The sequence below is a fragment of the Atractosteus spatula genome, chromosome 2, assembly GCF_055471065.1.
Source record: "Atractosteus spatula isolate fAtrSpa1 chromosome 2, fAtrSpa1.hap1, whole genome shotgun sequence".
NCBI classification, from domain to species: domain Eukaryota; kingdom Metazoa; phylum Chordata; class Actinopteri; order Semionotiformes; family Lepisosteidae; genus Atractosteus; species Atractosteus spatula.
Genome location: NC_142707.1, coordinates 3,726,518 through 3,748,859, shown reverse-complemented (window position 1 = coordinate 3,748,859; position 22,342 = coordinate 3,726,518). Strand labels below are relative to the sequence as shown.

Sequence of the window (22,342 nt, the reverse complement as noted above, 5' to 3'; positions counted from 1 at the left end):
TGGGCACCACCTTCAGTCGACTTAAATGGGAGTGAGGGCATATTAACAGGGCGAGTGGTGGATTCTCGTTTCCATAGGAACCCCAAGCGGCTGACTAGAAACAAATCAATTTGGATTTGCTCTGGGCACACATTAGTGGAAGGAGCTACCTGGCGCAAACGCAGCCAAAACCCTGGTAAGATAAGTCGTTTTTTTCTTTCTTCTAGCAGATAACAAATGCAAACCAACCATCTATAAACCTCTGTTAGACTTGGCTTGGATCACGGCGGTGTGTCACCTTGAAGCAGACTGCAGTGGGGTTGCTGTACAGCTGTTTATAACAAAGATAACTTGCTAAACAGAATCTCTCCGCGATGTTGGAAAACAAGGCTCCCTTGAGCAGATGAATTTGGATGAAAACCTATATTCGTCGCAGAGATACAGATACAGTCCACACAGGTAGCCAAGTGTGGGGCTGGGAGAGACACTATGCAGTAAACCTATGGGTCCCATCTCTTCCAGAATATAGACTTCGTTCTAAGCTCATCTGCTTCTACACACTTGGATCAATTCTAATTTTCATTCAAATAAAGCAGAGGGAAATCCACTATGTTGACTGTAGCTGCCTTAGAGAACTTTGACTACTTGTATCGGTTCCTCATGTAGTCTGGGCGGAATACAGAGGTTCAGCTCCCTCAGCCCAGGACTGACTGACTCCAGAGCAGCACTGTCTTGGCTACTGTCTTGTCAGGAGGGCAAGAGCACGTTCGTAGGGAGTGACAGGTCTGTCTTCTCTGCTGAAGGCCAGACAGCAGGCAGCTCTGGACTGGGCGTTAAAGTCTGCCCGGGTCCACTCCACAGATATTCCATCATTGCAGTGAGACTGAAGTGTCACAGGACAGTGGCTGTCCCCTGCAGCGTACAGACAGCCCTGTCCCACACCCAGTGCTGGGCCAAATCTCCCCCTCGACATTACCTATCAAGGCCTCCTAATAACCCCCCTCTCTGAACGGGCTTCATCACTCTGCTCTCCTCCCCACTGAGAGCTGGTGTGTGGGGAGAGGACTGGAGCATCATCCAGGTGGGGCTGCACACTGGTGGGGGGTGGAAGTGAGTCCCCATTACCCGTACAGTGCTTTGTGTGAAGTGTCAGAAAAAGCGCTATATAAGTGTAGGGAGTTATTATTACTGCTTGTTCATGACTGAGACACGAGTATCACCAGAACTTTATGCAGAGCAGCACGAAACATGAATGTAAACATGTCCAGAGAAGCACTATATATAATACACATATATACTTAATGAGTATATATATAATAACAGTCCTTACACTTTTATGTCGAATCCTTACGATGTATGTAAGTGTAAGGATTATCATTATTTATTCTGTTCTTCTGTTATTATTTTTCTTCAGTGTGTGTGTTGGCTGTGCAGTGTCGCGGGATGTATAAAGTAGACCTGCCTGTAGATGGAGCCCTCGCGGCGGCGGTGGAGCGCCGGCGGCTGGCAGAGGCGCAGCGGCGGAGCCGGGTGTTTAACCCGCGGGTCCGGACCCTTGGGGTGGACCTGCCGGCGCTGGAGAGGCAGGTGGAGGAGCGGCGGGTCCTGGAGGAGGCGGAGAGACGGAGGGACCGCGCCTTCGGTGAGAGACAGAGTCATAGGTCACACCCCCACCTGGCTGAGTGTCACTGTCACCCTCTACAGCAGTGTGTGTGTACAGCAGTGTGTGTGTTAACCCCTCTGTCTCAGTGCAGTGTGTGTGTACAGCAGTGTGTGTGTTAACCCCTCTGTCTCAGTGCAGTGTGTGTGTACAGCAGTGTGTGTGTTAACCCCTCTGTCTCAGTGCAGTGTGTGTGTACAGCAGTGTGTGTGTTAACCCCTCTGTCTCAGTGCAGTGTGTGTACAGCAGTGTGTGTATTAACCCCCTGTCTCAGTGCAGTGTGTGTGTACAGCAGTGTGTGTGTTAACCCCTCTGTCTCAGTGCAGTGTGTGTGTTAACCCCTCTGTCTCAGTGCAGTGTGTGTGTACAGCAGTGTGTGTATTAACCCCTCTGTCTCAGTGCAGTGTGTGTGTACAGCGGTGTGTGTATTAACCCCTCTGTCTCAGTGCAGTGTGTGTGTACAGCAGTGTGTGTATTAACCCCTCTGTCTCTCTCAGATGCACTCAGCCTTGCCCAGGATGCAGTGTTTGTTCAGGGTCAGCAGGAGGAACAAGAGACTCGTGCCCAGCTGGCCCGGGAGCTACAGGAGTTTCGGGCAACCCAGCAGTGCCCCAAAGACTCTCGGGACTTTGACCTTAATGACCCTCGTGCAATACACAGCGATTCCCCTGCCGGTCTCACCGACCCTGATGCTCAGTATGGGCCAGCCAGCATGCAAAGATTCGAGGTCAGCCATGCACATAGACAGCACAGAAAAACGTTTAGGCAGAGACACTCACATAAAGAAACAGAGAAAGAGACAAAGACAGAAAAGAGCTCTGCGATCATGTAATTAGCACAACATATCCAGCTCCTGGTGCTGGTCTGTGTCTCTGTTTTTAGTGCTGTGTGTGTCAGTATCCACAGTGCTCTGTGTGTGTGTTTTTTAGTGCTGTGTGTCAGTATCCACAGTGCCCTGTGTGTGTCAGTATCCTCAGTGCTCTGTATGTGGCAGTATTAATATTGCTCTGTGTGGCTGTATTCCCAGTGCTCTGTCTGGCAGTATTCCCAGTGCTATGTGTGTGCTCAGGGTGAAGATCCAGGAGAGAAGGAGAGGAGGAGGATACAGAAGGAGGAAAATGAGCGAGTGCTGAGAGCACAGATTGAAGAAAGGGCCAGACGCTGCCAAGAGCAAAACCACAAAGGTGCACACTCCTGGACATTAGTTAATACAAGTTTCATACTAATCAGGGTGTTTGTGATATGCAGTGTGTTCACAGTGACAGTGTGAGGGATGTGCTGTGTGTTTCAGAATCGGTCAGTGAGAGACTGAGGCTGCTGGAGGACCTCAGGGCTGTCCAGCTCAGTGCTCTAGAGGAGGAGTGCAAGAGAGCTGCCCAGACTGCACTCACTGACTACCACAGGGCTCAGGTACTACTCTGTTCTGTCCTGGCCTGTATTCTGAACTGCGTTGTACTGCCATGGTTCGGACTGGACTTCACTCAGCTGCACTACACTTCACTGGGATGGCCTGTGCTGTACTGTAATGCGCAAGGCCAGGGCTCTCTGGTACACTGTAAATACACCGCAGTGAACCGCGCAGCACTGCTGTAGTACACTGTTCCCCCAGGCGGCGGAGCGCGCGGAGAGAGAGAGGGCGGAGAGGGCCCGAGAGGAGCAGGAGAAGCTGGCGGAGCTGCGGCAGCAGGTGACCTCTGACCTGCTGACGGAGCAAGCGGAGGCGGGGCTGGCAGGCGGGGGCCGGGTGCTGACGGACCGCTGGAAAGGGATGAGCGCCGAGCAGCACAGCGCCATCCTGAGGGAGAGACAGGAGCAGTGCACCGAGGGAGAGGTACTGAGGGGGAACCCTGGGGTCAGGGAGGCGGAGGAAGAGAGAGGAAGTGCATACGGCATACACCGAGAGCGCAATATGGAGACGGGGAAGAGGCGTGTGTGGAAAGACAGGCAAAACCATTATTTGGAATCAGTCTGGGTTGGGTTGGAAATTCTGGTCCAGAGGGTAGAGAGCCACTTACTGATCCCCCACTGCTAACAGCAGCAGAGATCTCTCCTCCAAGTTCTGACCAGGCTTAGCCTGTCTTCGCTTCTGCTGAGACCTGACGAGATCGGACTGCGTCCTGGGCCTGCCCGTCTGGGACGCACATGAAGGGCGCTGCTCGTACCGGGCTCCCGCTGGCCATGTGGGAACGCTGGGGTAACGGTAGCCATGTGCCGCCTCTCACTTCCTCGTGGGGGGGGGCTCCGAGGTACTGTAGCACCCTCGGGTGCTCCGGGGCGTGTGACTCGGGGGGGGGCCGAGCCCTTGCCCCGATGTTCAGCGGTGTTCCTGCGCTGCCTCCCCTCAGCGGCGGCGGGCGGCGGAGAGGCGGACGGAGGCACAGTGGGGCCAGCTGCAGACGGCGGCGGCGAGGAAGGCCAGGGAAGAGGAGGAGAACGCGCTGGAGCGAGCGAGGGAGGGCCGAGAGCGGCTGGCCAGATACAACGCGCAGCTGGCCCGGGAGCAGAGACTGCAGTGAGTGGAGCAGTAGTTAGCACAGCCACCCACACCTGTGGTCGCCCAGAAACTCAGTCTAGCCGATCCGGAGCCCCAGAGAAAGACCCCAGCACAGGTGCAGCACTGAGCTGGAGTGATCTGCTCTTTCAATCTCTCGGTCAGCAGTGTGCTAACACCCCTTTTCTCTCTCTCTCTCCCCAGCCAGCAGTACCTGGAGAAGGAGCTGTACACCAACCAGCCTACAGCTCACTACTTCACACGGTTCAACACCTCCTCACGCTGACGCACACAGAGCTAGACACACACACTGATGGCCAGATACAAAGCTATGTACACACACACACTCGTATCCACAGACACTAACTCACCAAGTTTATTTTCCCAGTTCTCCTGTCATCAAGCCTTCCAGCGCAGAGCTGAATAAAGTCTAGGATGGTGCTGAAACACTCTGGTTCGCTGTCTCTGTGTGTGTTGTGTGCTTGCAGCTCACCTCCAGACTTCACCTCCTGGGTGCCGTGATCAAGCACTTAACTGCTGCAAATTGAAGTCCACTGAAAGAGCTCCACTCATTTTAAGGCAAAGCTCAGGATGATGTAGTTCTCAGTTTCAGATGAATACAGCGAGTTCTAAACTTGAGGTGTAGCCTCCAGCCACCTGTCCACAACCTCTATGCTGCAGAATGGAGGAGCACTCACAGGTAATAATCTCTCCAGCAGTGCACAGTATCCACAGCAGTCGGCTGTGAATTCAAATCCATCCATCTTCTTACCACTTCTTCCAATTCAGGGTTGTGGGTGAATGGACTCTGTCCAGTACACCCTAGTCCATGGACGGGCACACACAAACTCACACTGGGGCCAATTTTCCCAGAAGCCTCTTAACCCACCAGCATGTCTTCGGACTGTGGGAGGAAACCCAAGCGAACACAGGGAGAACATGCAAACCCCACACAGACAGCACCCCAGGAATTGAACCCAGGATTCCCGCACTGTGAGGCAGCAGTGTTAACCCCCGTGCTGCCTGTGAAGTCAAATAATTATTAAATTCCATTCTACTTCTTCAAAGTTCATAGATGACAGTTGTCTTGTACAGGCAAAAAAACTCAAGACGAAGCAACTCCCATGAAACGGACGATTTAAAAATGATTTTATTTTTACTAATCAAGAGTAATTTTGTAAATTTACAAGATTGAGTGTTATCATCAGAAACAGCCAGAATTCCTCTCACAGCCCCTGTGTCCAAGATGACTCAAGACTCGATCCCCTGCCCTAGATATGACACAGCAATACAACCAGTTCAATTAATACTAAACCATCTGCGCTGTACCCCTGCCGTCTCCCCATCTCCTGGGCTGCTGTGTGTGGACACTACTCTGTGCAAACAAGAGTGGCACTAACAGAGAACCCCTCAGTGTTGGAACACACACAGTAGCACAGTGAACGTGGCGAGAGAGACGAGATGATCCCTCATTAACACAACAGGACAGGAGACACAGTGAGAGAGACACAGGGGAAAAGATCAGTGTGAAACTAAGTTACTGAATTAACGAAATGAGGATGTATTCAGTGTACAGCAACAATTTCAGAGAGTCATGATTTGGTATGATTTTGCCTCTGCAGTCCTTCATACAGGAGAGCCAGTAGGAATCCGTACTCCAGGTGTGCTCTAGTGCATACGGGGTTCTGATAAGCATCAGGTGTAGATACAGACACAAAAGCTTTTACAGCAGCAACTGAGACACAGACTCACAGACTCGAGAGCTTAACAGGGGCTGTCCCGATATGAAAACTGGACGGTATGTCAGAGAAGGAACTGCGAGAGACTCCGTCTCTCCCCCCGAGCCTCACGCGCCCTCTCAGGGCTGCATGCGGATGGCCCCGTCCAGTCGGATGACCTCTCCGTTGATCATGGGGTTCTCGGTCAGCGCCTGCACCAGGTGGGCGAACTCCGCGGGGTCTCCCAGCCGGCTGGGGAAGGGCACCTGTCGTGCCAGGAAGGTGCGCACCTTCTCAGGTAAGCCCGCCAGGAGTGGGGTGGAGAACAGGCCTGCGGGGGAGGGAGAGAGGGGTAACCTGCCCACTGCTGGCACTGGAGGCCCACGCCTCTGGTGTACCTCTGCGAGGTCAAAGTCCCAGCTCTGCACCACGCCGGAATAATTCATGTAGAATTCCTCACATTTATATATTGCATTTCTGACATAATGTCAGACCAGTGGTTTGTACTCTTTAACAAGATCCCACAAACCATTAGAGAAATTCACAAGGTGTTACTACTGTTGGATCAAAGCAGTGGTAACCCACTATTGTTGTGCAAATGATAACATGACCTCGTCAGTTACACACTGAAAATGAAATTTGTTTGTTCAGCAAATTTGTTTTGGGGACATACCTCTATTGACCCACATGCAATAAAATACAATAAATAGCAGAAAATAACCAATTCCCCTCAGTGTCACCCCCCTCCAAATGTCTGCCTCAAAACCACTAAATTACGAAATGCAGCAACAGTTTGAAGGGGAGCTTTAGTCAGTAATACAAACCCTCAACCCCTAGGGGGCAGTACTGACCTGGAGCGATAGTCACCACCCGGATCCCCATGGGTGCCAGGTCACGAGCAATAGGAAGGGTCATTCCCACAATGCCTCCTTTCGAGGCAGAATAGGCAGCCTGACCCACCTGGAGAAAAAGGAGGTCAAGACACACAATGTACAGAGCTGTGCACTAACTGGTGTGTTAGCAAGGTGAAGCAGTTCTGCCCAGGTGTGTTTAGCAAGGTGAGGCAGACCTGCCCAGGTGTGTTTAGCAAGGTGAGGCAGTTCTGCCCAGGTGTGTTTAGCAAGGTAAGGCAGTCCTGCCCAGGTGTGTTTAGCAAGGTGAGGCAGTTCTGCCCTGGTGTGCTTAGCAGGCAGTTCTGCACAGGTGTGTTTAGCAAGGTGAGGCAGTTCTGCACAGGTGTGTTTAGCAAGGTGAGGCAGTCCTGCCCAGGTGTGTTTAGCAAGGTGAGGCAGTGCTGACACACCTGCCCATCAAAGGCAGCCACGCTGGCGGTGTTGATGATCACGCCCCTGTGTCCGTCGGCGTCGGGCTCGTTCTTCCCCATCTCCCCCACTGCCAAGCGGATGACGTTGAAGGTGCCGGCGATGTTCACCTGACAGAGATGCAGAGACGTGGGTGCCGGGAGAGACAGGAGAGAGCAGGCCCTGCCCGCGCACCTGCCACGGAGAAACACCGACGTACCCTGGGGCGTCCTCCGCACCTCTCCATCCACCCTCTTCCCTCCGCATCCCACCCCACCACTGCCCCCTCTCCCTGCCCCGGTACCCCAGCTGCCCCCTCTCACGGTGATGACTCTGGTGAAGTCCTCCAGGCTGTGAGGGAGTTCCTTCTTCCAGTTGTAGGTCTTGACCGCGACGGCGATGCCCGCACAGTTGACCGCCAGGTCCAGGCGGCCGAAGCGCTCCTTGGCCATGGAGACAGCCGAGCGGACCTCCGACTCCGATGTCACCTGGAGAGAAGGGGGGGTTACTGCTGCTGCGCCAGGACTGAGGCTCACACAGTCCGCAGGGCTCGAGCCGCACTCACACTCATCCTCCAGAGGCCAGCCGGCGCGCGTGTCTCACACACACCCTCACTGAGACAGCCGGCGCGCGTGTCTCACACACACCCTCACCGAGACCAGCCGGCGCGCGTGTCTCACACACACCCTCACCGAGACCAGCCGGCACGCGTGTCTCACACACACCCTCACGGAGACCAGCCGGCGCGCGTGTCTCACACACACCCTCACGGAGACCAGCCGGCGCGCGTGTCTCACACACACCCTCACTGAGACCAGCCGGCGCGCGTGTCTCACACACACCCTCACTGAGACCAGCCGGCGCGCGTCTCACACACACTCTCACCGAGACCAGCCGGCGCGCGTGTCTCACACACACCCTCACCGAGACCAGCCGGCGCGCGTGTCTCACACACACCCTCACCGAGACCAGCCGGCGCGCGTGTCTCACACACACCCTCACGGAGACCAGCCGGCACGCGTGTCTCACACACACCCTCACGGAGACCAGCCGGCGCGCGTGTCTCACACACACCCTCACTGAGACCAGCCGGCGCGCGTGTCTCACACACACCCTCACGGAGACCAGCCGGCGCGCGTGTCTCACACACACCCTCACTGAGACCAGCCGGCGCGCGTGTCTCACACACACCCTCACGGAGACCAGCCGGCGCGCGTGTCTCACACACACCCTCACGGAGACCAGCCGGCGCGCGTGTCTCACACACACCCTCACCGAGACCAACCGGCGCGCGTGTCTCACACACACCCTCACGGAGACCAGCCGGCGCGCGTGTCTCACACACACCCTCACTGAGACCAGCTGGCGCGCGTGTCTCACACACACCCTCACTGAGACCAGCCGGCGCGCGTGTCTCACACACACCCTCACTGAGACCAGTCGGCGCACGTGTCTCACACACTCACGTCAGCGGGCGCGAAGGCGCAGCGCTCCCCGAGCTTGTCTGCCAGGCTGGCGCCGTCCGAGCTGGGCAGGTCCAGAATCACAGCGCTGGCCCCCTGACTGACCAGGCGCTCCACTGTGGCCCGGCCCAGACCTGAGGCCCCCCCAGTCACCAGCCCCACCATTCCCTGACACAAAGACACACAGACAGGGAGACAGAGAGAGTTCAAGATATAAGACTGTACACAAGTGTCTCAAGATTGCAAAATCCATTGTGAGCTTTTTCTTAAATATCCTGTTACCTAATTTTACTGTAGCCCCTACTGTAACAGGACTGTTCTACTGGACTGGGACTGTAGCCCCTACTGTAACAGGACTGTTCTACTGGACTGGGACTGTAGCCCCTATTGTAACAGGACTGTTCTACTGGACTGGGACTGTAGCTCCTATTGTAACAGGACTGTTCTACTGTACTGGGACTGTAGCTCCTATTGTAACAGGACTGTTCTGCTGTACTGGGACTGTAGCCCCTATTGTAACAGGACTGTTCTACTGTACTGGGACTGTAGCTCCTATTGTAACAGCACTGTTCTACTGGACTGGGACTGTAGCCCCTATTGTAACAGGACTGTTCTACTGTACTGGGACCGTAGCCCCTGTTGTAACCCAGCTGGCAGAAATGAGGATGTTTAGTGACCCGATCTAGCACTGGGAGGACTGGGATGGGGTGGGCTGAGAACTGGCACTAATGGGAATTTCCGCAGACGAGGTTCAACTGGTATCTACTGGCTAGCAGTCCGTTGTGAACTTTACAAAACCCCGATAGAGACCACGTTATCACGGCGTCACTTTCAAGGATGTTCAGACCACTAAGACCAGTAGCTAGTAGGACTTTCCAGTGAAGGCACGGATTTAATTTCATGTTTTGCCCAGAACGGAGCTGGACTCGGGCATGAACTGGATCAGAGACAGTTTTAAGCGCTCACTGATCCCCCAAATCGCAGGACAAAGGTGGAGTGTGCTGTAATGTTTTGGTCCCAACTTACAAATATGAATATCAATTCGATAATAAAACATATTTAAAATCTGCTCCATCTTTAAAGAGAATTTAATTCTGACACAACCATACAGGTATTGAAAGGGACTTAACTACTGCACGTTCTTCCTAAAACTGCTCCCACCCTCTCAAACCCGGCCCGACATTCATTCACCCCCGCGCTGTAAATATTATTACATATTTAAAAAGACATGCAAGGCGCTGCGCCACCGATACTCTCACTCATTTTTCTCTCTCCCTCACCTTGACGCTCCTGATGGCCGCCATCTTTGTCCGCGCTCTCCAACACCTCCCCCTTCTCCGGGACGTAAAATGGGCGGGGTCTCAGCTGGTTACCGGAGCAACGCCAACTCCTCTTGCCAATCCAGGCCGAGGGCTCCGCGAACGCCCCGCCCCCGTGGCAAGACGTACGGCGTCGACTGAATTCACGTTGCTGGTGGATCTGAAACGTTTTATCTTGCAATATTAAACTTTAAGAACATAATACGATGATACATTTTGCACACTAGAGGGGAACACTCCCCCCTCATGCTGTTTCGCACGCCAACACCATAAAAAGCGCTCCAGAGAGTAAACCACTCTTGACCATGCTGCTAGCACAAAATACCTGCTGTATCTGTGTGGCTGGTGGTCATCAGCGGTAGGTTCAGTGAGTATCTACTGTAGCTGAAGCGTTGTGGAGCACATAGGGCTGTAAAGTGCAACTAATGCCATTAACTAAATTAGGTCAAAACACAATCTCCGATCTCGGTCTAATCATCAATGCGACGTGATTTACAGCCCAAACCGTCTGTCTAACGTTCAGGCACAGGCGCCAGTAACCCGACTGGCAACCCAATTATAAATAAGCAATGCAATCACTATTATAATAACTAGCAAACTGGGCGGATACCAGAGCTAGAGAAAGCTCTTTCCTGCTGCCCATGTATTACCAAACTACTCTCTAGCGATGGCCTGTGAAACAATCAATTCCCGACAGAGCGCTGCTACCTCAGCACTGTCAGCACAGAGCGCTGGCGAGAGCTACATGCGCCCCTGGGCGGGCAGGTCAGCGGATCCCCTGCGCCTGTCCAGGACGGAGCCAGGCCCGGGAACCGGGGCAGGGAGCTCGGCCGAAGAGCCCAACGTGCGAAGCTGCCATCTGCCCCATGATGACCGAGCGCCTCCAAGTCAGACTCCGGTGCCCAAGTTCGGGTGAGCTCTGGGCCAGCCATTGCTTTTTAAGGGATCCTGCCAGAGGTCTGCAGGTGTCCTACCCCACTGTGTTGTGAGGACTGCCCGCCGGGACAGGGGGACAGGCTGGAGGTCGTGCAGCCAGGTCAGCAGAGCAGCGCTCTCATTACCGAGAAGGAAAGAGTGAATCTCTTGTGCCTGTGGTAAGACAGAGCCACACACACACACACATTCCCAGAGCCTCCAGTTCCTGCCCACTCGCCCAGGGCGGCAATTCTGCATATTTAACCGCTGCATTCATTCGTCTTCACCTTGCAACACAGGTGTAAAAACTAGATTTACTCAGCTGCTATCCCAGGTTCCAGTTAAAGGAGCAGCTTCCAATATGGCGTCGCTCAGGAGAAACGAAATAAGAGCTCCACTTAAAACGGGGTCTGGTGCCAAGAAACCTGGAGAGTGGACAGTGCGATATCCCTGCAGCTTTGTGCTAAAGTCTTTTGACAGGTTCTTTCAGATAAGTTCCCCATAACCCTCACAGCAGCGGACCAGAGCCTGACTGCCATGATTTTGACCCACAGGGAATGATTTAAGATGATTCAGGGCTTAGGGGTGATCTCGGAGCATCAGAACCTCAGTATGGTGGAAGAAACCCACCCTCCGCACACTGAACCTCAGTCACTAAGCTGGGCAGCACTGGTGCTACTTAACCGGGAGGAAAAACACAGAAATGGGGCTGTGGGATGACGGATCTCATACTTTATTAATCGGGATGAATTAGCTGTTATTTGGGGCCTGGAAAAGGGAAAGCGAACGCCTCAGTAAAAGCCCACGAACAGAACCAGGACCCAGACAAGAACAGTGTCCCTGATCCACCCAGAGGTCCAACACATCCCCGCCCCTGCAGAAACAGCCGAGGAGCCACAGCGGTGTTCTTCTCTTAAGTCATTTTTAATAACAATAATATTTTTCATACAGGTGCACTTTTTATTTTTTGTCATTTCTTTGCAAAAAAATCATTTTCAAACTCACATATTTACTTGTCTATTTTCATTTCACCTTTTTGTTTTTTTTACCCCCCAAGCTCAAAAATAGACGGGCTGCAAACCCAGGACAGAAGGCTGGAACCTAGTGACTCGCGCCGCTTCTCTGGAGACTCCCCGAGGAGGAGCCGCTGTTCGAAATTCTTCATCATCTTCGTCTTCTTCACACCAGCGCACGAAGTACTCGCACCCCCGCGCCATTCCCACCCTCCCCACCCGGCAAAAAAAAAAAATCAAATCAAAAGGGTTGAACTTCTTTTCTTAGTTTTGCCCTTTCAGTTGCTCAAGACACGTCAGCTAGGAAAAGTCTCTCTCCAGGCACAAAGCATCCCCATTAACATCCGGTAAAACCACAGGAAATAAAGTCTCGTTCCTCGTTATCCTCTGCGTCGCAGTCTCTCGATCTCTTCCTCTCTCGCCACCCCTCTCCGTCCCAGGCTGTGCAGAGAGAGAGAGAGGCTCTGCTGGGGTAGGGTGTCTGTGCACTCGTCCTTCTCGCCTGTCCATCAATGTGTCTCTGCCTGCTCGCCTGTCTGTCTTTCTGTCCACGTCGGTCGGTCTAGGCCAGTCCGAAGCCCTCGGAGCACTCCTGGATGGCCAGCAGCAGCATGTGTCTCAGTTTCTCGTAGCTCTCGTAAGCAGGCAGGTCCAGCTGGTTAAAACTGCAGATGGAGCCGGAAACAAAGAATCAGCACTGGAGTAGGAAGATGCAACCCAGCAAATATTCCAGTTCGCTACAGTTAAACTCATGGAGGTACACTGAGTAAACAGAGTGCATACAGGTGTGTCTGTCAGTGGAGTAGTGGGCATATACTGCTCAGGTCAGTGGATATTACCAGGTGTGAGCAGAAGGCAGTCCGTCAGTGGAGCAGTGGGTATATACTGCTCAGGTCAGTGTATATTACCAGGTGTGAGCAGAAGGCAGTCCGTCAGTGGAGTAGTGGGTATATACTGCTCAGGTCAGTGTATATTACCAGGTGTGTGCAGAAGGCAGCCTGTCAGTGGAGCAGTGGGTATATACTGCTCAGGTCAGTGTATATTACCAGGTGTGAGCAGAAGGCAGCCTGTCAGTGGAGCAGTGGGTATATACTGCTCAGGTCAGTGTATATTACCAGGTGTGAGCAGAAGGCAGTCTGTCAGTGGAGCGGTCATCACGGTGGATCTGAAATTTCTGGATTCCATTCATGCCTTCCAAGGCGGCAAAGCCCTGGAGCGGGACCTTAGAAGTGCCTGTAACAAACTGGAGGAATTTGGCCCGGTCCGCCTGGTCAAAAGAGCGCAGGGCCCTCCAGAACCACTGGATCTGAGCAAGAGAGAGACGGTATTAATAAATGCACCGTGCCGTATTCATAGAGGAGGGATGCACACAGCAAGCCAGGGTACCTGTATGGAGCTGGACTGGTACTTGTGGTACTCTGTGTTGGCCTTGAGGTCGTCAATGTCGATGGTGGGCAAGCCGGATATGAGCAGCTCCAGCTCCTGCTCCGTGAAGATCGAGATCAGGCGCTTCGGGATGATCTCGTAGAAACCTTCCAGGAACGCCGCCAGCTGCTTCCGGATAGCTCCTGCACAGAACAGAGGTGGGGAATGGGGGGGGGGAGAGAGGCATGTTCATCCAGGCCAGAGTCAGCACAGGTGAAAGGTCAAAGGCCATACTCCCCTCCCAAAAACACAACATCTAATCACCATTTCTTCAGTTTCCTCACTTCTTTGCACATCCAAGTTTTCCAACCCTTCCCAACGCACAGATAGCCATTTTGTAAAAATGGACGTCCATTTTTAACTCCACCAACACAGGAAGTGCGTGTGTGCCTTTCCCTCACCTGTCATCTTCATCTGGCAGACCAGGTGGACGTACTCCTTCTTGTTCTCCTCCGTCACCAAGATATTGGCTCCGTTGGGCTTTAGATCCCTCACCTCGCACACGCCGAACTCCTGGACCTGAAGCAGGGAGAGAAGGGAGACCGAATAAGCACTGCCCTACACACACGAGGCGCCGAGAGAGGGCTGTGGGCGGTGCCTGGTACCTCAGTGCTGAAGGTGAGCTCGTAGCCCAGTGTGGACACGTCGTTCTCCAGCAGGTATACCAGGCCCTGGTAAAAATGGTAATCTTCACTCTCCATGTCCGTGTACCTGTCAGAGAGACAAGCATGGAGCCAAGAGCGACACACAAGTAGGGACAAGGCGGAAGATCTTGGAAGTCTAGCCTGAACTGTGTACAAACATTTTCTGGCATATTAGCCATGAATGACAGATTAGAAAGGCACCTCCTTCACTCTTTTAAGCCCGAGGGGTGTGTGCTCCAGGTACTGTACCTGACACTCTTGCCCAGGATGTGCTTGTAGAAGCTCCGTGTGAAGTAGCACTCCAGCAGGCGGTTGTCATACACAGCCTTGGCGACGACGCGGCCCACGAACTTGAAGTAGCTGAGGTGGTTGGGGTTGCAGTGCGAGGAGGGGTTGATGGTGTAGGTGACGCGGTCTCCAGGAGAGGTGCGGAACAGCGCGTACATGGGGTTGAACATCTCTCGTGAGATTATCATGTACCACTCCCGCAACAGGCCCCCCGCATCCTGACCTTCTTCACCCTCGAACACGATGTAGCTGAGACGGGGAGAGAAAGGGGCTACAGTTACACCAATACAGGAAAGGGCAAACAGGTACACTGAGTGCGTACAGCATGTTTATCTGCATTACAGCATCTCAGTATTCCAGTGTTACAGTGTCTCAGGGTGGGGAGACTCACAGCCTGTTCTTCATCTCTTCAGGGCTCTTGCGGTGCAGCTCACGGTACGAGTCCTCGAAGACATGGTCCCTGCGCACGTGTACTGCCATGTCCTCCTTCCTCAGCCCCTCGTCCAGGCGCTCCAGCTCTTGGCGGAAATACCTGGACGAGAGAAGGAGAGAAGAGCGTTCAGATTCGGCTGCCACACGAGCTGAGCCTGAAGCTGACAAGCGAGGAGATGCGCAGGAACAGCCTGTGGGGGAGAGAGCGAAAAAACAGGCAGAAAACATAAAACGAGGTGTTCAGAAAAAGCAAAGAGCAAACTCAGCCCTACTTGCGCTTGACGTCGAAGTCGAGGATGCGGATGTAGTCGACCAGCACGGCGAAGGGGCCGTCGGCCAGGTGAGTGGTGGACTGGCGCAGGATTTGATTCAGAACGGTCCGGTGGGTCTCTGCAGACAGAGAGGAGGAGGAGGGCGGGGGAGTCAACAGATGTACCGTGTTTAGACTGGTGTAGAACGTAAGTCACTATCACTGCAGCAGGGTCTCAGTGTTTCAGGATCTGGATGTGTGCACTGGTCTCAGTGTGCCTGCCTGCAGAATTCTTCCCACTATTCCCCTAGGTGTTGGCCCCAGCTTTTGTCCCTTTAATTGCCCTGATTTCTGTCCGGCACGTGTGGGCAAATGCGCGTGCGCTCACCGGCGAAGCGGAGGAACTTCTGGGTGTCGGGCGGGAGGTTGGCAGAGATGTGCATGGAGGAGGGCTCCCGGGAGAAGAAGGGGTCAAGCGAGGAAGGCGTGGCAGGGGTGAGGGGCGCGGGCGACAGCGGGGGCGGCTCGTCCTTGATGTGCGCCAGCTGGCTCTCCCGCGTGTCGCGCACGGGCGGCTTGCTCTCCCGCTCCGTGGCGTGGACCAGGAAGAAGGCCTCCACGGCTGGCTGGAGGACTGAGGTCACGGGAGGGAAGCAGAGAGAGGAGGAGGAGAGACAGGTTAACACGCACACAGAAGAAGTCAGTTACGTTATCACGCACTTCAACAGAACCAAGTGTAATGGGGAAAAAAAAGTGCATGATGTGCAGTATGCACAGTGTGTTCGCAGAGTCTCACCCAATACAGCATGCTGGTCATGTGACTCCTCCAGCTCCTTCAGACACTCTCCCAGCATGTCCCACAGCTCGTCCAATAGGAGCTGCTCACTCAGGAGGGGCAGGTCAGGCAGCTTCTCCTCGCGCTCCGATTGGCCACTGTTCTCTCCGCCTACACAGCAACATCATCAACAACACAACCGTAAGGTACCGAAGATCGCCACCCACACTGCAGTCTCAAAATACACTGGCATCTGTCCCAGCCACCTACACAACAACGCAAGAACTCGGGATATCTGGGTTTTCTTACCTAGACTGGAGGACTCCTGGCCCAGGGGGGACGGCTGGTCCACATCCATTGGCGAGTCGTCTCTCTGGGCAGGAGGGGGCTCTGAGACTGCAGCCTCCGACTGGGAGAGAGAGAGAGTGGGAGGAGGCAGGAATAGGCAGTAAGGATGATTGGAAGAGCAATGGGGGAGAGAGAGACATGGAAACAGAGGTTAATACAGAAAACCACATTCAGCCAGCTTGCAAATCTGCAACCAGTGACTGACTGCCATGCACAGCCACACAACAACAGACAGCCTGAGAACAATGTGCAGAAAAAGGAATCCACAAAGAGACAGTTGAACACATAAGAGAGAGACACATGGAAAATGAGTATTCAAGAAAAAAAAGAATACAGATGAGAGCAAGAGACAGGGGGACAGGAGGCAGTACTGCTTTGTTTGCAAGAAGGAAAATCAGGCTATGAATCACACTGTTCAGCCATTCAGTGAGCATGCGTCAGTCAGTGTGCAATCCCAGCCAGGGTCCGTCAGCACGTCAGCGGTCATCTCGGGCAGCCAGTGCGTCAGTCGGTCAAGTCCGCCAGCACGTCAAGAAATGAGTGTGTATGCAGGTGTCTGCATGTCTTGCTTCTCTATCAGGATGAACTGAACGGAATATTTCCGTTTCACATGTGGTGCACAGGGTATGTAGAAGTTCCAGTATTAATTTCTAACGCACTCCACTGTAAATCAAAGAGAAACTGACAAACTTAAATTAAGTCAAACCAAACAATTCTCCGCTCAAGTTCAATCATAAACAGCTCCTCCCTTTCATAATGATGGCTCAGCCCAATGAGAACAGCCTCTGATAATTCGCCTGAGAGGGGCGTGTTGTGACAATATGAAGGGCCACTCGCACGGCTGTATTTATGGACGTCACTCCAGACTTCACCACTGGTCCCGCCCTGACAGCTGCATTCAGGCAAGCGCCTCACATTCCTGAAGGAAGGTAGACTGATCTAAACAGTGGCTCAACCACGGCGCGGAGCTCCCAGCTCACATACAAATTCTGGCACAGATTCAGTCATTTTCCACATTCTCTGACCTTGGTTCCCTGTTTGACAGGTGGTACAAGTGTTTTTGGGTATCTGGCCCAAAACTATTATTGCAACACTCCTTTATTTTTACGGCCTTCCTGAAACCCTTGTCCATCATCCCATGATAGAGGATGAGTAGTAAATAACAGGCAGAGCCGATCGAGAGAGCCTCCCTCATGTTTGTCCTTGACTTCTCCCTTCTGCTCCGGGACAGTGACCCTCGGGCAGCCCTCAGGGTCCTCTCACACGGGACCATTCAGCCACAGCCCTGGCAAACAGGATCCAAAACTCGGGACAGGGTGGCAACCCAGCCCTCCCCAAACCAGACTTGTGTTGGCGTAGCTTCCCTCTAGCCTCTCAAATGGTCACTTTGGCCTCAGAGGTCAAAGGTGAGACCCAGGAGCCAGCGGGCCTGTCGCGAGGGCCAGCAGCGGCGGCGGCGATGGTGGTGGTGGTGGAGGCGTCGGCGGCGGAGGGAAGGGCTGGGGGGGGCGCGGCTCATGCTAACCGTAGCGGAGCTGGCCGTGCCAGGGAGGGCGACGCTCGGAGCGCCGGCAGCGGCGGCGGCGGGGGGCGTGGAGCCCGCGGGGGAGGCAGCCGCGGGGGCCGTGCTGGGAGCGGTCGTGCCGGCAGGGGCGGGGCCCTGCTGCAGGCGGCGGGCACGCTGCCCTTCCCTCACCATCTGGATGATGGCGTCAGCCTCCGCTTCCAGCTGCCGGACCGCCGCCTGGATACTGCTGGCAGAGCCCAGGCTGGAGGAGCCTGACGGGGAGGAAGAGAGAAAGTTTATTATCCCCTGGGGAAAATTATAATGGATACACACTGTTTCTGAACATCTGAATACAAGACATCACATCTACTGTACATGCATAACTCATTATAGGAAAGAAAACAAGTCATGACATTTTACACATCGTTTAACAGTCACAGCATAAATGGCTTATACTGACCCCCTGGCATTTACCCTTGCCATTTAACTGCTTTAATAGATAAGGGAACAGATGAATATTTGTATGGCTCTGATCTACGACAAAGGGAGTGAGTGAGCATGTAGAAGGGGGAAGGAAGCAAACAAAGACTATTAATAAACTGTGGACGGTGTGCGCAGAGAGGCAGGGACAGCTCCTAACAAGTTAGTACCGTCAGGAGTGCTTTCTCGCTAAATGAGTACAGAGTGCAATCAGCCTGGCCTGGCTGCGTGCGCCCCGCCAGCAACACCGGATCGACGAGGCAGGGTCGTGCCTCGATAACGGAGGGGAAACCTCAGGAGAGCATCTTCTCAAGCCACAGGGAAATCTCAGAGAATGAGGGTGTTAGGTTCTGGTTTTTTTTTATTCCCTTCCTGTGCGAGGTGGGTGTGTCCCTAAACTGGGTCTCTTCTCTGGATTGGCTGAAGAGAGCAGTACGGTACGGGACATCCGGAGGGTGGGTGTGTGTGTGTGAGTGTGTGGGGGGGGGGGGGGGAGGGGGGGGGAGACGGGAGGAGAAGAAACGGCGAACACGCCAGGCGTATTGGATGTGTTTTCTAAGCAGCGGTGTAGGGCTGGGATTGTTGTGGTATCCACGTTTTTTTTTACGTTTTCTGTTATAGCTTCGTTTAGATGGAGTAGAGAGCTTGCGCAAGACTTTGCTTTGGTTTTGCCACCCCTTTCTTGGGAGTCAGGTTTAGAGGGTATTGGGTTGTAGAATAGTGTAATCAGTGTTTTTTTGTTTGTGCATTTCCGTCCGTTAAACCCTGGTGTGCATGTTAGTCCCCATTAGCCCCTAGACTGAGCCATGCTGGGGACGTAACGAGGGCACAGTTGGTCTTCGTAAAATCAGGCCCAACAGTGACCCCCTGCCCCCCTTCTGATAAGACCAGCAAACTTTCACTTCTTGAAGAAAAACCCAGGCTACACAAACCCCATCGTAAAACAACTTGGTCACGTGGGAATGTTAATTCAGCCTGACGCCTCTCAGGTGTGGGAGAGGGGAGCTTTCGCCCCCGAGACAGGAAATCTAGTGAAGCCGTAAAAGTCACTACACAAGAGTAACTGGACCGGGGCTCCGCAGGACTGGGCCTGGAGACCCCTGCTCTACAGCACCCCAGGGGTTCCCAGGCGGGACAGGCAGCGTAGTTACCCAGTCTGCCCGTCTGCTTGGCCTTCTTGTTGGCTCTGCGCGTGTCCTCCCTCAGCTGGATGATGACCTGCAGGACCCTCAGGAAGAACTTCTGCGTGGAGGTCTTGGAGGTCAGCGAGCTCATGGAGGGTAGCTGCAGCTCGCGGCCACCCAGCGTGCGCTTCTGCGTCGCCACGATCACCACGTTCTCCGCCGTGTCGAACCTACGCCCCCGCCCGCGCGCGCACACACAAACACACAGGTTAACACCACGGAGATGATAAAACAGCCATTACAGAACACTGCATGCGTCCAGGTTCCTATATGTGCAGTGTTAAGCAGTGTCCGAGTTTGTCTTGATCAATATCTCCGCGCATCGGTACTAGTGACTCTGCGGTTGTCTCTCTCTCAGTGTGCCAGTACTCGCTGTTTGTATATCTCTCTTGGCGTGTCTGTATCCACACCTCTCTCTATATCAAGGCCTCTCTGGGTCAGTATATCTCTCCGTGTGTCTGCATCAGCTCCTGTGTTAGGATCTCTCTCCATGTGTCCGGATCAGAGCTTATCGTGTGTCGGCAGCCGCCTCATTCTTTCCGTCTCGCTCTGAAGTCTTTCCCACTAGACCCATCCTCACCTGCTGGTCATCTTGCCCTTCAAAGGTGTGCTGTGTGGAGCGTCGTTTGGTGTGCCATCAGGGGAGTGGGCATCTGCCTGTGCCCTCCTCTGCTGCTCCAGGTTGTATTCTCTCAACTCTGCCAGGAGAGTGCCTGAGGAAGAGCAACAGGGAAGCATTACTCCAGGTAACCTGCTGTACGGCCGCACTGAAAAGGTGAACGAATGGCCGCCGGGTTCACTGTGCCCGAGCACATCAGCAGTACGGACCGATCTGTTTACAGAGGGTGTAGCCCAGCTGTCGGGCTCCGCTCAGCAGCAGCCTCAGCACCGTGTCCCGGGTCGCTGCATCGCCCCGCGACAGCTGCAGCAGGATGTTGGCTGCATCTTCCAGACCCTCCTCTGAGCAGGAGTGTGACGTCAGGACCTGCACACACACAACGCAACACTATAAGCACAGGAACCGAATCGGACACACAGCAACGATCTTTTGAACAGAAAATCCTTAGTCACCCATCACCCCAAGATTCAGCAGAAATATTTTCATTAGCATAAATATATTTGAATACATGAAAACTGGCTCTCCCACAACCAAGTTCCCAAAGGTCAATTCTTAATCTTTCTGACAGGCTTTAAAAGACACCCGTTAGGTTTATTTTTTATGAAAATGTTAAAAAGGAGCCCAGCTGTCAAAACAAAGTGATCTTAGGAATTAACTTGGGAGAGGTGGGGCTTTTTTTTTTAGTGCAACAAGCATGCTGCAAGTCACTGTCCACGCAGATGTACTCCATCCACAATAAAATATCCAAGTCCTGCAGCTCACGATAATTCCCCAAACCGCAGTGAAACGGGCGTCTGATCACCATGGCAGCGGGATGCATTTGCCCCCGTCCTTGTGCATCATTGCCCACCTCGGGGCCCAACTGCCTCTCACCTCCACAGAGAGCTGGAGCTGCTTCTCCGTCAGCCCCGTGGAGGCCATCTTGCTGTCGCCCACGGGGTCCGAACTGCGCACTGGGGACCGAGACTTGACACCTGAGAGAGAACAGGGCGAGCACGAGAACATGAGAAGGGCCACGGGCCAGAGGCGGCTAACCGGCGCTTCGAGCTCGTCGTTCGATTGGCGAGCGGCTCACTGATCTGAGCATCTCATCCCGCGTGTCCCTGAGGGACACGAAGGTCGGATAAAGACGTGGAAAAGAGAGGGAGACAAAAGGGCTAAAGAGAGTGCGAGGAACAGAGAAAGACCCGACATTAAGATACCAATTATTAACAATGATACACACCGGACATTTAGCAAATCAATACACACTGACACAAACTGGGCATCGCTATGCACAACAAACCTGGCATGAAACGCTGACACAAAAATCTTACACAACCTAATCCAACTGTTTCCATTAGTCTACATGCATCTCACTGGCGCAGAACAGTAACAGATGCGCTAGAACGTTTGGCACAGAAAGCCCTGGCTGGGACGCGCATGACGTCAAGATACCGGTACCCACTGGGCAGCCTGCCACGGCAGTTTCTTACCAACAGGTGTCGCTGTAGCAGCAGTGGCGGCGGCCGTGGAGGGCGGCTGCGTGGGCGCGACGGCAGCAGCAGTCTGTGATGGAGCCAGGGGGACTGCGGCCGGCCCGGGGACTCCAGCGGCCGCTGCAGGCGCCCCGGCAGCCGGGGTGGGGGCAGTAGCAGGAGTGGACGGGGCGGGGGCAGAGGCCGCGGGGGCCGCGGGGTGCCCAGGCCCAGGTGGCACTTCGGTGGCTTTGTTGTCAGGCAGAGCTATGGAAATGAGCGACAGCAGGCGCAGGAGTTTCTCGGTGAGCAGCGAGCTCCGGCGAATCACCGGATGGGAGAGCATGTTCATCAGCTGGCCCAGAGGGGAGGCCTCAAGACTGCCCTGCGCGCCTTCCGACTCCCCGGCGCCCCCCAGTGGCAGGGTCTTCATGGACGCCTTGCCCTTGCGGCTCACGTTCATGTTGTCAAGTTTGACCAGGAGATCCCAAAAGTCCGTGGAGATCCCGAGGGCCTGTAGGGTGCCGCCACAAGTCAGGGAGGTGGGCTGGGGGGAGGTAGGGGTGGGCGCGGGCGTGGCTGAGGACGGGGTCTGCAGAGGGGTGGGGAGGGAGCTGGGCTGGCCGGGGGCTCGACCGCCCCCGCCCCCTCCCCCTCCTCCTCCTCCTCCACCCCCACCGCACAGGCGATCCCGGGGGTCAGGGTCGCAGGTCGAGGGCAGGTCTTTACAGCGCTGCTGGGTGAAGTGGCTGGGGAACACCTGGTGAGAGAGATCGAGAAACTGCTGAAGGGAGGCATCAGGTGTTTTTAGAGAGACAGAACTAAAAGACAAGACAGGAAAATGAGCAAGAGAGAGAAAACTTGCTCAGAGACTTAGTCAAAAAGCAAGACTGAGCGTGATACAGTCAGAATCTTAGAGTAAAAAAAAAAAGAGACTTTTCTAAGGAAACAGTTATTTCAAGGTAGACAGAACCATCCTAACAGTATTTGACTGAAAGTGTATTAACGTACTGTCTCACTCACGGTTTGGTAACATCAGGATTTTAATAGGCTGGAAAAACTAGTCAAATGAAG

The 22,342-nt window shown here is 54.0% G+C and overlaps 3 protein-coding genes across 15 annotated transcripts in view; 1 reads left to right on the top strand and 2 right to left on the bottom strand.

Annotated features, from left to right (window-relative positions):
• The first annotated feature begins 128 nt into the window (after positions 1-128).
• On the top strand, positions 129-4,577 carry ribc1 (RIB43A domain with coiled-coils 1). The gene is made up of 8 exons (XM_088934380.1): positions 129-175; positions 1,394-1,621; positions 2,137-2,366; positions 2,709-2,823; positions 2,931-3,049; positions 3,249-3,470; positions 3,985-4,151; positions 4,335-4,577. Exons 2-8 carry the CDS (start codon positions 1,423-1,425, stop codon positions 4,414-4,416), a joined length of 1,134 nt encoding a protein of 377 aa, XP_088790506.1. The 5' UTR covers positions 129-175; positions 1,394-1,422; the 3' UTR covers positions 4,417-4,577.
• Positions 4,578-5,250: 673 nt separating this feature from the next.
• hsd17b10 (hydroxysteroid (17-beta) dehydrogenase 10) lies at positions 5,251-9,956 on the bottom strand. The gene is made up of 6 exons (XM_088940504.1): positions 9,893-9,956; positions 8,616-8,780; positions 7,473-7,637; positions 7,152-7,280; positions 6,700-6,808; positions 5,251-6,179 (listed from the first exon to the last, which is right to left on the bottom strand). The coding sequence occupies exons 1-6, from the start codon at positions 9,914-9,916 to the stop codon at positions 5,989-5,991; spliced, it is 783 nt and encodes a 260-aa protein (XP_088796630.1). The 5' UTR covers positions 9,917-9,956; the 3' UTR covers positions 5,251-5,988.
• Positions 9,957-11,749: 1,793 nt separating this feature from the next.
• Positions 11,750-22,342, bottom strand: part of huwe1 (HECT, UBA and WWE domain containing E3 ubiquitin protein ligase 1) — a 52,727-nt gene continuing 42,134 nt past the window's right edge. For 8 of the 13 annotated variants that reach the window (XM_088932799.1, XM_088932830.1, XM_088932852.1 and 5 more), the window contains 17 exons: positions 21,287-22,028; positions 20,685-20,785; positions 20,021-20,177; positions 19,774-19,905; positions 19,160-19,375; positions 17,547-17,800; positions 15,983-16,082; positions 15,695-15,844; positions 15,287-15,532; positions 14,921-15,038; positions 14,608-14,748; positions 14,178-14,465; positions 13,890-13,995; positions 13,686-13,803; positions 13,246-13,427; positions 12,975-13,165; positions 11,750-12,524 (listed from right to left, as the gene is read on the bottom strand). In XM_088932799.1, the coding sequence (XP_088788925.1) occupies positions 12,422-12,524; positions 12,975-13,165; positions 13,246-13,427; positions 13,686-13,803; positions 13,890-13,995; positions 14,178-14,465; positions 14,608-14,748; positions 14,921-15,038; positions 15,287-15,532; positions 15,695-15,844; positions 15,983-16,082; positions 17,547-17,800; positions 19,160-19,375; positions 19,774-19,905; positions 20,021-20,177; positions 20,685-20,785; positions 21,287-22,028 (3,345 nt within the window). In that variant the 3' untranslated portion in view covers positions 11,750-12,421. Of the gene's footprint in view, positions 12,525-12,974; positions 13,166-13,245; positions 13,428-13,685; positions 13,804-13,889; positions 13,996-14,177; positions 14,466-14,607; positions 14,749-14,920; positions 15,039-15,286; positions 15,533-15,694; positions 15,845-15,982; positions 16,083-17,546; positions 17,801-19,159; positions 19,376-19,772; positions 19,906-20,020; positions 20,178-20,684; positions 20,786-21,286; positions 22,029-22,342 lie in introns of all 13 variants that reach the window. The other 5 variants (XM_088932838.1, XM_088932886.1, XM_088932871.1 and 2 more) reach the window with 3 other exon arrangements.